The sequence below is a fragment of the Polyodon spathula genome, chromosome 7 (assembly GCF_017654505.1).
Source record: "Polyodon spathula isolate WHYD16114869_AA chromosome 7, ASM1765450v1, whole genome shotgun sequence".
In the NCBI taxonomy this organism is placed as follows: Eukaryota; Metazoa; Chordata; class Actinopteri; order Acipenseriformes; family Polyodontidae; genus Polyodon; species Polyodon spathula.
In genome coordinates this window covers 29,829,810-29,843,779 of record NC_054540.1, presented here as the reverse complement: position 1 = coordinate 29,843,779, position 13,970 = coordinate 29,829,810, and the positions used below count along the sequence as shown (strand labels likewise).

The 13,970-nt window shown below is 36.0% G+C and overlaps 1 protein-coding gene across 2 annotated transcripts in view; it reads left to right on the top strand.

Annotated features, from left to right (window-relative positions):
- The window catches only part of LOC121318499 (protein O-mannosyl-transferase TMTC2-like), a 157,989-nt gene that overhangs the window by 116,735 nt on the left and 27,284 nt on the right, over positions 1–13,970 (top strand). Inside the window, exons 9-10 of one of the 2 annotated variants that reach the window (XM_041255230.1) lie at positions 2,467–2,548; positions 9,934–10,048. In XM_041255230.1, coding sequence (XP_041111164.1) covers positions 2,467–2,548; positions 9,934–10,048 — 197 coding nt within the window. The remainder of the gene's footprint in view (positions 1–2,466; positions 2,549–9,933; positions 10,049–13,970) is intronic. The other variant, XM_041255231.1, reaches the window with a different exon arrangement.

Below are 13,970 nucleotides of genomic sequence, written 5' to 3'. Positions count from 1 at the left end.
TCAGATCCTAGCAGGGGGAGGAGAGCTTTGTGCATGCTGGTGCTGGCTGTTCAGATCTTAGCAGGGGGAGGAGAGCCTTGTGCACTCAGGTGCTTGTTGTTCAGATCCTAGCAGGGGGAGGAGAGCCTTGTGATGAGAATGTGTCCAGTTTCTGGGTCTTGGCTGCGCTTATTTAGGAGAGGTGAAGTATCTCCCACAATAATCAGGAGAGCACTGTACTTGCATCCTGACGGAGGAAGATGAGTAAGAATTCTAATTTCTGTCTCCCTAGGTTAGCCAACGTTCTGGGGTGTTGATTCTGTGAGAACTCAACAGTTCCAGCCTTTTCTCTTTCATCAGGTTCAAAGCAGAAACTCTTTGAAGGAGAAAACAAGATGAACGGACCTTAATAAAGGAGCACTAGACCAAATCGATTTTTTATGGACAGTTAGCTGTTCAGTTTAAACAGTTTTTGCTTTCACTTCAGATTTGTTTGGATCTTGCAAACATTTTCCATCATTTGTAATAACAGCACAAACTTATTGGATGTTGTACTGCAGTGCATTGCTATATCTGCAGTATACAAGGCAAATGCTTTCAGTCCTAATGTTACTTTGTCATTGTCTCACCTATATGAACCTACTGGTACATGGATGCTTAATATATGAAAGCACTGTAACAGGGAATCAGAAAAGGGCATTAACATTTAAACCCATGAAAGGAAGGGAGAACATTTAACTGATACATTAAATATTGAGTGGGTGAAACAAGACCATTAAGGATACTGTAGTCTTTTGTGGTTTCTGTTTTTTTTTCTCTTGAAAAAAATTAACTATTACCATATTTAAACTATTGAAATTGGTGTCTGTCATTCATTAACATTGTCACTGTTGAAATATATGCATAATAATTTATCATCCAACCTAATCAAATACACATGCAAGTTTGCAGTGCTTACAAAGGTACCATGAAATGTTCCTGTCAGGACAACTGAGGAAGTCAGCACCTCCGGACACTTTTTAAAATGTTTTTTTGTAAAGTAACAAAAACACTTATTCACTCCCAAACATGAACTACTTTAGATGTGTAATGGCTGCAGTATAGGATACTGACCTTAAGGTGAGGGTTTCAGTGTTGGGTGAGGATTATTCATTGTTTTATTAACAATAATATGATAGCCAATCACAATGCAGTGTCCGGAGAGGAGAATTTTGTGTTACCTTTGTAAGGACACCGTGGAAGTTTGAAATATTAAACAGTTAAGTTTAATATTTAAGTGCAGTTTAGAATTTGGACCACATTTGATGTCAAAACTTTTATATTTTTAATGCTGTTTTCTCCTCCAGGGACTGCTTAGCTGTGATGACTGATCTAGTTTCCAGTGAGGTTGAAATACCATCCAGAAAAGGGTCTAGCCCAAGTAATACATGTAACAAATGACTAAAACAGGATTTAAAACCAGGGTCCTGCTGTCCTCTTCTCCATTCTCTGTACTTCCTTAATGCTGTTATCTAAGCTTGTGGAAAATAAACTTTTAAACGGCTTGACTGCTCCAGTTTCAGTTAAATTTACGATAGGAAAACCCAATTTAGCCGTTGGCACTTTTTAACTGAGTTCATTGACTTCAGTTAGTGGCCAGACCTGAGGGCAACTACAGCAATTCATAATGAATTGCAATTACAGTGTAAGTGTAGTTGAACCTTGGCACACCTGTGTAATTGTAATTACAGCATATCATTGATCAATTACAGTTAAATTATGGATTTATTTTCAACCACTTTGGGTGTCTCTATTTGTTTAAAAAAATAATAATAAAATCTATTGTGTGTTTCTGTATGTGTACTTGTAATTTATTGATTGATTGCTTAGAATACAGAGTAAACGTGTTAATGTGAGTAGTTGTTTTGTGTTACTTTTTGGTGTAACTGCAATTACTGTAACTGTAATTGCACACAATAGCACTATTATTTCAATTGTAATTTTAGGAAAACGATTCTTCTGTAATTATGATAGTTATTATTATTGACCTCAGGTCTCGTGGTGGTATATATTTTAGAAGCTGTTAACTGTATGGCATTAACGAGATATGAATAAAAAAGTTATTAATGCATTTTTGAGTGCTTTTTAACAAGCTGCTCAAATGGCTGCATTACAATTTGCTGTAGTATGAAGCAGTGGGCAAATAACTTTTATTTTACTGGGTTTTTTAATAGTTTTTCTCACCAACTCTTTTGTAAGTTTTGGCTATTGAATATAATGATCACAACCAAAACTTCTAAAACTCTAGCTACACTGTCTAAATGTGTGTGTGTGTGTTTTTTTTTTTTTTTTTTTTTTATGCCCTGGTAAAAGCTACATTATTGTGAAAAGAGAAATTGGACCGCTTTAATTATCTTCGTTTGACAAATCTCTTTTAAATAGGAATGCTTTTAAAATAAATTCTAAATCTTTTTTTTTTTTTTTTTTTTTTCCCCCCCCACTTAAAAGGGACATAAGCTTGAAGCAGAAAGGTACTTTCTGAAGGCAATTCAGCTGGATCCCACAAAGGGAAATTGCTATATGCATTATGGTAAGTACCAGACTGATGTGCCCCCCCCACTACCCCCCAAGCTAAGTTCAAAGGCAACTAGGATGTTGTTGGATGATTAAAGTCAAACACTTTCTTAAGACCCATGATATCGCTCATTTTACCGGACACATCTATGTGGAACTTATTTAAAGCCTATTAATCATTGTGCCAGAGTATGTTTTTGCTAACCTGTGTCTATTTTCACTCAAATACTGTTGTGAAAATAAGCAACAGTGCAGAGTACAAAGGTGGAAAATGTACCTCAGGGAGGTAGGGAGGGAACAGACGATACACAGTGGTTGCCTGCCTTAACCTCTGATACCCCTGACAAGACAGATGTTTGTTTCAGCAGGAACTAAATAGACTGAAAACAATCTTATGTGATAGCTGGTTATTTGAATATACATATATGCATATATCATTGAATATACATATACTGTTTTATTGTACTAGCACTGTGAGAGGAACAGACCACATCCTTACAGTACAGCACTCTTTGGAAATCGTCAACAACTCAGCATGACCAGGGTCCGAACCAGCCAGGTCCTGTTAGGAGTCGCCATACAGATTTGAGAGAATGCAGTGTGTAGATGTCAAATCATTGAGCCTTGGTTGACAGCCTGAGACTTAAGATTCCAGTAGTATCTTGGTAGGTTTGGGCAGCAGTTTTGTCAGTTCATTGGTCTTTTCTTTTTAGTCTAGTTTGAGACTATGTTCCTTACCAAGGTTTCTTGTTTTCTTTTTAGCCATTTTTTTGCACTTTAACTTGTAACCAACAGTTTGCAAGTGCCTCTAATTTTAAACATGTCTGACCCTTTTGAAAATTGCTTAATCATTCACAAAGCGGCTTCTACAACATGCTTTACATTTATATTTGTTTTGAAAATGTTTTATCGGTATCTTGAGGAATGAATATAATTACAACACTATCAACTGCATGCTTGTAAGTGGAAGACTTGCCTCACTGCTTTCAATGCTCAAGAGCTCTGTTTCTCTAATTGAATAGAAATGTTTTTTTTGTTCTCCGGCAGACCTGCTCCAGCAGACCTACACAATGTTACTGCATTTTATAAATATTAAAATAAGTAAAAGGTGAGGAACTGAAAATGCAGTGGCCTGACTTGTCAATTTTATTTTTATTTTCTGAATGGCAATGCTCAAGCTCATATTTTAAGTAGTCCCAGTGGGCAGATACTGTGAGCACTGCCTGTTTCCTCTCCAGCAGGAACTATGGGACTGAGCAGGTAAACCTTCTCCCAATGCCAGTGTTTTTTTTTTTTGTTACACAAAGCAGCATTTATCTACCTGAAGGAAAAGCAGACTGAAAGTCTGTCTTGACTCTTTTGACCCCTGCAATACAATGGCCCATGTGTCATGGTTTCGCATGGTTGATGCTCACCTTTTGTAGAATGCCTAGTTCATAGGAAATAAAATACTTTGAGCAGCTTTCCAATCCAGTGGTCATGCCCCTAGGTTCCCCCGATTCATCCAGTCCTGCAATTTCGAGGCCGCTGCGTCTCAGGTTTGGATATTGGCAGGTAATGGGCTGTTTTTGGAACTAAATAATTGCAGTATAGGAAATACTCTAGAGTTGTTTTTAAGAATTGGGTTTATTTTGACAAGCCACCTTATCATACCTTGTGTGTCTGTTGGACACGCTCCACGTCAGCCCAACAATGCTGGCTGACCTCCTCTCCTAACCCACTGCATCTGAGAAACTGTTGTCACTTTTCAAAAAAGCTCCTGAATGCTAACAGTATAAATATAAAGCCCACCAGAGATTTGAAATTGAAGACAGTCTTTTCCAGGAATTGTTTTCATTAACACTTTGCCAGATGTAATCAATTTGCAGCATGTCTGAAATGTATTTCTCCTGCATCAGTTCAGAAACCTCAAGATATATAAGTATGTGTAACAGAATACAATTATGGAATTATGGGAGCCTGGAAGACACAGTTGGGGTGCTTATAAAGGCCTCTATAATGGTGACCTTTGGTAAGAATCATTAGAAATATTACAGGCGCTTGAGGCCCTGGAGTTCAAAGTTTTTTTTTTTTTTTTTTAATCATCAAAGAAATAACCCTGACGTCCAATGCTGTCTGCACCAGAACATATGCACACTTATTTCATTTAGTTTTTAATTTTAAAAGTTTAAATGTAATTTATTTATTTATTTATTTGCCTGGAAAGCTTCATTAACATAACAGAATGAATTGTAGTGGTTTAAACAGATCCTGCCTTTTTTTTTTTTTTTTTTTTTTTTTTACAAATCCCAGCTAAGGGGTATTATAAGAATAATAGTTAAGGTGACCAGATCTTTAAGTTCTTAAACTGGGACAGTATGGAAATATTGTGAATAACTTTCAACTTCCAAGCTATGGATAGCTCTCGAGTCGAGGGCTTTTGTTTTCACTTTGGCAATGTTTGATCTAATATCATATTGGAAGTGAATTCTGAGACTCATTGTGATATACAGAGGAATCTTTTACTTAAAAAAAAAAAAAAAAAAAAAAAACTTTGTGAATAAATGATCTTATTGTCTTTGTAATTTCATTTCTACACAAGTATAGTTATTACATTACACAGTAGCAATTCAAATATATTAATTTCTAAGATTCGATTTTATTGCTGATTATTGTTGAAAATCTAGTCCCTTTTCTGCCCTAGAAACTGTATCTCTCTTTGATTTCCATGTTCCATCTCTCTCTACTCTGTCTCTGTGCTATCCTGCAGTGTCCAATCTGCAAACCAGACCCTTCCTGTATGAAAACATTACATATCTAAATATTCATATTTATTAAATAGTTACTTCATAGAACTGATTTTTTTTTCAGAATATTTAATTTCTTACCATTTAATATTACATGGAATTTGTTCAGTATATTTTTTTTCTATCGCAGTTTCTGCTTGAATCTGTAGTGTGCCGTGATTAATATAATTTTTTTAGCCACTTTGTACTATTAAACTGTTATTATTAAAGGTGATGAAATGTGTTAAATATCCTATCTTTTGACTGTGTGCGATAAATGAAGCCCGCTAAATCAGCTTTTCTGAGTTTTGTTTAGAAGCTGGCCTGGTTGCAGAAACAGGAATTTTCTATTGAAGTAGTTATTCAGTTTGGTAAATCGTAATCCACAAAGGCAAACCCTCCAAATAGTTGAGTGAGATTGTATTCTTTTCCTGATCAAATGAAATGTTGTCACTTCTTTATAGTAGTTAACGTTCGTTAATATAAGCATAAGCATTAGCCTATGTAAAATGCGCAGAGAAGTTTTCCGATAGTCAGGAGATGCTTTCTCATTATCACTGATTGTTACTGAAAAATATATCATTGAACTGGTACTGAAAAACTGCATAGACGAGGCAGGAAATGTCATCATACAGTTAACACATTTTTAACAGGTACCTTTCTGTTTTAAATGTTGGCTTAAAACATGTTAAAGGTACGTTTGGAAATAAAACTATTGAGAAACTTAAAGGGATAGACCCCACCTCCAGCCACCCTGTAAATCAAGCCTTGACATTTGCGTCTTTTGCTGAAGGAAAAAAATGTTTTTATCAATGTGTTGTTTTTCTTCTATAAAACTAATAGATGTGATAAAGTAAAATACTTATAAAATACCTTACATAGCATTCACACGTATGCAACAGATAGCATAAATCTTAAATATGAGTACTCCTTTGTCTCTTTTTTCTTAAACTTTGCAAGATAAAATAAACTTATTCTAGAATACATTTAACAAATAAAAATTTAAATAAAAATAAGGGGCCACCAAATTAAAGAGATTTATCCTGCCTCCAAGGCAGCTTATTTAGATATTTATTTAAAAGAAGGTAAAATGAAACACGAATGTGATTCTTTTTTGTAATTGTTTTATACTATCTGTATCATATACAGTACTCAGCTATCACTGTAAATATATTTTTAAGAAATTAAATGGGAACCTGGAGACTTCAGACTATATTGTATTTCATTATTGTTAAAACAACATAAAATGTATACGTAAAGAAATAAAAAGTGGTCTGAAATTTTTAAAATATTTTTACAACATGAATTTCACAAACGTGAAAATACAATATTCTGTTACCAGCGTGACGATGCTGTGGGGGAAAAACGGGACGAAAGGAGTGGCCCAAGAAAGGTTCTGGGGATACTGGGACCAATGTTCCAAAAGTGGGACTGTCCAAATCGTGACATCTGGCCAACGTAATAATGGTAATAATAATATAAGGAATGGACTCCACCAAAGTGTGCATTATAAGCCTATAATTGTGTCGAGGGCTTTCTGGCGGCAAGATAAATGATGAGACCAAGACAATAGTGCAGACTGTTTATTCCACACTGGTATAATTTATTTGTTAGAATTAGTCGTAGCCGTTTACAATAGCTTGATAAAGTGTCACATATGACATTTCCCGTCTCTTGATTTTTAAAATGCTTTGTTTTACCACTAAACTTTCTTTTGTATTTGGGACATCTGTTTGCTTACTGTAGTAAATTGAACTTTCCTGCTTTGTGTTGCTTTAAATACCTGTCTATGCTTCCTGGTATACTGCGGAGGGTGTGCGGCTCAAATTCTTCTCCGTTTTGACACCATACTGACAGGATATGTTCCACCAGCATGTTGTTGAGTTACTGTACTGGTATTTCATGAATTTTTCCTGTTTTCAACGTTTTCTTCCAAGTATGCTTTTAATAAATTTATATCTTCACTGTATATATCATTTAAGTGACACTGTAAATATGTGGTTTTTTGGGGTTTTTTTTTTTTTTTTTGGTTGTTGACTCAGCACTGCACCTTAATTGAACTTCTGCTGACCCTGAAAAAAATATTATTTGCCACTGAGTGGCCTCTCAGTCTGTGTTCCCAGTTGTCACAAAGACGACGTAGAGGGTGACGTAAGACCAGAACCAGGAACCAACAAATAAACAACAGAGAGGTGGAGTTTGGTGAAGCTGAGCGATTGTTTTCGCTCAGCATTTAATAATTAAACAGAGCAGAAAATAAAAAAGGTTGCAAGACAAACAAAACACAGGACACGGCACTTTAGCCAAAATAAAGAGACAAACAAAACGGACTACACAGACAAACACGGTGAGCTGATATTATTGTTTACTGTCACTGTTATTACCTCCATCTCCAATCCCGTTCTCCACTCCATTCAATTGGAATCTCCGTACAACTGCACATGAATTAATCTAGTGCAATGTCCCGTGCTCACATATTATTACATTTTACCTGCACGTGAACTGCTGTGCAATCCTCTTGCCTAAATACAAATATACATTTTAAACCACTTGTGTTACACAGACCCATTTATATCCTGTGTACCAATGACTATACACCAACATGAACACACTACACGTAACATACAACACCTAAATACACCCTGGCGGGCCACCTTGCCACACTGGTCAACTGGGGTCATTAGCAACACGGTTTGTGTCCTGCAAAGTGTCTACGATATGTTTTTCCTGGGTTTGTCTGGGTCAACAGAAAGCAGCCTCTAAGGCAATCTTGTAAATTGAAAGAGAAGCAGGTCTATAAAATGTTTAGAGTTATGGCTGATTTGTTTCTATTTATATATTTGCCTGACAGGCTGAAGGTATTATTTCTGTGGTCAGTGCAGGGAAACATGTTAGGCCTCACTGTTTTTGGCATGCCTTTTTATTGCACAGAAAATATTTTGGAACACTGAAAACATAATTTCTTCCCTTGAATTGGATTTTGTTAACATATTAAAATGTAATATTCCCTTTTCATGCAACCGAGGCATGCAGTTCTGTGATTATAAGCACAGTTGCCACGGCACACTTCATTATTCATTATTTTTTATGAAAATTAAATAATACCATATGGAAATAAACAAGGTTGTAAAACTGGTAGATTACAAATGAATAAGTACTGATTTGTGACATTAAATAAGAATTCATAAACAAATTATATCCTTTGTGAAAAAAATGCATTATATACATGTTATTCTTCCCATAATAATAATCATATATATATATATATATATTATATAATAATTATATATATATATATATATATTATATATATAATATATATAACATATATATTACATTGTTTTGTAGGTACTAATCTTGGTCATTTTTGACATGGTTAGAACAGTTTTAAACAAGATGTAACTGTACATTTTTAACATGGTTAGAACAGTTTTAACAAACCCAGCTGTTCAGACTATTTTCCACTTTTTCATGGTATCTAAAATCAGATCAGCACTTTGTAACGATCAAATTTGTGATAGACTTGCTGTTGACTGTGTATATGTAGTCAAATTTGTTACAGAATTCAACAAGTATTGCTCAATTTGGCCCACAATAGCCTTGGGACAGGCCCAAGCTGATCTATATGGAGTTTTACATTGTCCTATATTGTTTCATAATTATTAATCCCATATGTTATATTGAGTATATACTTTACCCTTAAACAAGAATGTATTTCTAAACACTATGTAGCCATCAGTACTTAATGACTCTTCCATAATGCGATAGCTGGGATAATCCCACTGCAAATGCCTTTACGAAATAATAATAAGTGATGCAGTTGTAATGCACTAATGATAGTCTAAAAGACTGAAACGTTTGCATTTTTTTGTCATTTATTAAAAGATGTTTTTAACCTTATAATTTCGACTGTTGGACTTGTTTCCTGTTGCGGAGAAGTGCAGAAAGCAAGACCACTTATTGCTGCCAATGCATTTGCAAAAAAAAAAAATCTCTAATCTCTTCACAAATTACAGCTGTGATTGTCTTTGATCTTTTTCAGGCTAATAAATCCAGGCTGTGATGGTAGTCTGTTCAGTAGATGAAGGTTGATTACTGTAGGGATTACATTAACTTTGCAATTTTTGAAAAAGTAGAATGAAACATAAAAGGCATGAGTGATTTCAAATTCTGTACATGCTGCAAAATCAAAGCGATCCCCACTTGTTACATAAAGATGTAGAATATTATCTGAATATGCTGGCGCTTTGAATACTAGTTTGTAAAAGAATGCCAGGAAATAAGTCAACAACGTGTTTAATGCATTCATCATGCATCATCTTCAAATACTTACCAATAGATTATTATTGAGTTGTGGGGGTGGTAGCAGTGAGCTGAGCCTAAAAATAATTGGATATGCCAAATGGGGAGAAAATGATAAAATAATTGGCGATTAACTAAAATAAAAATAAAACATCAGTTTGACAGACAAAATAAAAGTGAGCTTTGTTTCTTATGTTTCAGCAAATCTTGTGGTTCCCAGACTTAAAGCAGGTCACTGGCACACTGAGCGAAGAGAAACATTTCCCCCTAGTATCTCTCTCTGAACAGTACCTTCCGACCCCTTAATGTGTCTCTTTCTCCCTATGACCCTCAGGTCAGTTTTTGTTGGAAGAATCCCGCTTGCTCGAAGCAGCTGAGATGGCAGGGAAAGCTGCACAGCTTGACAGCACAGAGTTTGATGTGGTCTTTAACGCAGCCCATATGCTCAGGTTGGTTTTCAATCTTACTACCACATTCCTGTCTGGAATAAACAGAATTGAGTAAATGTTTTTCTTATCAGGAGTTTTGAAAAAATGTAGATGTAATTACAAATTAATGATGCAAAAGATGTCTATTAAATGTATGCATATTTTATTTCTTATTTTTGTTTGTTAGTTAGTGATGAAACAAAGTAGTGTTCTGGCTGAATAGGTGAAAGTCTAAAAAGGTTACAATATTGTTTAAATCATAACTGCTCACATGGTGGCAACTCCTGTTCAAATATTGTACAATGAAGTTGTATTACTATCGCAGTGTTTTGTGGAAGACTGTAGATAGGTTGTTAACACCTGTGCCCAGCCACACTCCATACAGGTCAAATTTCAGACATGGCTAAATTGATCTGTGACTAACTTAATTAATAAAGGCTTCACTTCCTGACAGATGTAGAAACATGACAGCCCTGAAAAAGTGATATTAATCGCAGGGGATATATCCTCTATAAATGTTTTTAATAATAATTTGAATTAGCAATAAAATGGATTAGAATTTGTAAAAATGTTTAGCAGGATGGCACAGTGGAGATGTAAGGTATAACTTTGATATGAGATCCTGTTTTTAGTAATTTTTCTGCTGGGTGGTAAGCAGTGCTAAGCGACATACACAAGGTCACACACAGAGTCTGTGGCAGAGCTATTGTTAGTCTAGATGCCCTCAGGCCTTCAAGTCTTCCACTCTAATCAATGGTCTCTCCTGGCAATCCAGGTTTCGCTAATGTGCTGTCGTCCACAATCTGAGGCTTTGTCAGATCTGTGCAGATGTAACAGGGGTGTTCTGTTACAGTGTGGGTATCCACTTGGAGAATGAGCGACACATATACATAATGGTGAAATACAAAAAGGCAAAAACAAAACACAGTGAAAAAACAGCTAACAAAACGAAAGGTGGCCAAGCATAGGCTGAGCGCTGCTCCCACTAAAAGGCACCTTCTCCCTGCATAAACTAAATAAACTGAGGAGGGAGTAAAATCCCTTAAATGAATCCCTACCTGTTGTTGTAAGGATCACGGTTAAACACGTAGTGGTCCTCGGCGTTGGTTCACTCACGCTGGATGTACGCACAGTCGTGAGGCTTCAGTTAGTAAACAAAGCATGGAATAGCACAGAACAAAAGACTTCTTTAATTAAAGGGTGGCTGCTTGAATCACTGATGTGACTCATTGCTACCAACTATTGGTCATAAAACAGAACACAAATATGTATTTTAATTGTAAATTGAGTTGTATCTCCCTGCATCCTTTCTGTACTTAATTATCATATTTTGTGATATGTGCTCTGTGCTAATATGTTTTAAAAAGTCTAAATATACAATACTTGTCAGTCTTTCCTGTCTCAATTTCTGCCTCACAATTTTTTCCTCACATAGTCTATTCCATTGGAGTATGTAAACTTTTGAGTACAAGTTTGTGTGTGTGTGTGTGTGTGTGTGTGTGTGTGTGTATATATATATATATATATATATATATATATATATATATATATATATATATATATATATATTGCAGTGGTCCCTGTGTATATGGGTGCAAAGGGCGCCGCCCCACCAGTTTAAATTAATAAGTAATAATAGTGATTATGAATGTATAGCTGTCATGACTACAGTATGATATTCTAAACAATCAAGCCACTTTTAAAATAGGTGAAACATGTTTTAAAGTCATAACTACAGTATGCTCCTGCAGAAAATAAAATAAAATAAATTAAAATGCAGAGATGCATCGTCTGCTGTCTAGATTTGTTTTCCCTCTGCACTAAAAGTAATACTTTAGCATATGGTGATATGGTTATTCATACTGTGTTTATATCAAATGCTAGTTATTTTCATAGCCTACTACATCTGTAGGCCTATTTATTTGAATACACAGAAATCGGGTAGCCTAGTATCTCTGGTCATTTACATCACAGGCTTTCGTTTCAGTAATGTAATGCACAGTAGCAATTAGCAGTTAAATACAGTACATCGAGTGTAAGCAGTATGCAACGTTTTTATGTTAACGTGTATTTGGGAGAAGTGAAATACGGGGGTTATGGCTGGGGGATAAAATTAGAGTTTGTTCTCAGACACCCCACCCCTCTCAAAGTCGCCACTGATTGATTGTAAATGGGCCATCACTCCCAGTCGTTCGTTTGCCCCCAATATGCACGACCCAGGACACAGAAATGGAATGTTATAAGCGCCGACGCGCTCTTTTTAATACTTGCAGAAAAAACAAACAAAACAAAACAAACACCTTTGTGATGAGTCAAAGGGGTTTCGGTCTGTGATTCAGCCTCCCGACAGTAGGTGGCATCAAACCAACTCGGGACTTCCCTTACCAAGATCTCGTGACCATGGCAAAAGTCATCTTTTGAGGGGCGGCACCTTGGTGAGGGGCGGAAGTACGAGTATGTAACTTCCAGCCACTGGAGTCAAGTGAAGGATAAGGAGACGTGTCGGTTGGGGATTGGTGTTCCACTGACTACAGAGGCGGGACATTACATACTAAAGGGAACGTACTACTGTGTTCGGGGTTGGTCCGAAAGTAAAGTAGGAGGAGTAACGGGTGAAGGGAGAGACTGGTTTTGTGCAGCGGGATTTTTTGAAATACTAACATTTCTTTTGTCTTTTTTTTTGTTTATGGTCACCACGAAGACAAATTAAAGACGAGTCATCAGTTTGTTTTGGATTTCACCCCTGCACTCCTTCCCTCACACCATTTTGTTTTTCGTTTGTTATTTAATCCTTTTTGTTGTGTATAGAAAATAAAAATAAATTATTTTATTTCTGTACACATAAATTACTGTCTGGACATTCCATTTAATACACTCTCGCCTCACACCTTGTTCCTATCCGGAGCACTAACTAAACATAGGATCTTCCCTGACTAACACGGGACATCTAAGCTGTTTCCCCGTCCACAAACCACAACAGACTGTTTTAAACCCTACACCTGGTTCAAATTTACAATAATGCACAGGTGCTGGTGACAATTCCACAATTAAGTTCAACAAATGTACATTTGCACATGTTTTTAGAAGGGAAGAATCTGACCCTCTCCCTGAGAGAGAGAGAGAGATAGAGAGATAGAGAGATATGCCGGTTCCGTTTTTGGCAGGTGACCAAGGTTAATCGATGATCAATTCTTCAATTGACACCTGGCTGCTTACTGCACATTCATTTCAATTAGGCACACTGTCAAAAGTGTAACATGTTTTATGTACAAGTCAAACAAACATATCCTTTACAGTGGCAGGCTTCACCCCCTTTTTATAAAAAAAAAAAAAAATATATATATAAAAATCTGCGAGTGGGTAGGTGTCTTAACTGTTTTTTATCTGGACTGAGTGATGTTTGAATTGTTTTTGTCTTTTTTCTTTTGTGCTGACTATATTTTCTCTGTTCATGCTGAAGTTCATTAAATTGTCTTCAGCTGTGTTCTTCTATCAAGGTTAGTGAAGCCACAGATAATATCTGGAGCTCTTTTCAGCTTCCCAAACTCTTAAGGAGAGTCACCTTTATCTTTTCATGTCTATCGTGTCAAGACATTCATTTTTAACTAGTATATATTTTTTATTTTTACTCACAGCACTGTGGTTAGGGGTTCGGTGCTGTAGACACCAATTAGATTTTTTGTGTGATAACCATTCTGGGTAATAGTTACCACTTTTGTTTCTGCATGCTAGCAGATATAAAGCATAAGGGTGAGATATGTTTTGAGTGCGCCGGTGCGACGAAACAGGAAAATGAAAAGAATAGATGGTGATTATTTATATATTTTTCTGAGCTGGTTACCAGATGAACATGGAAGTGCCATCTTCAGGCACAATTATTCATATTTCATTTATACTGAATTGTTTATGCCAGGGTTTGTTTTTTTGAAAAAACATTATGCAA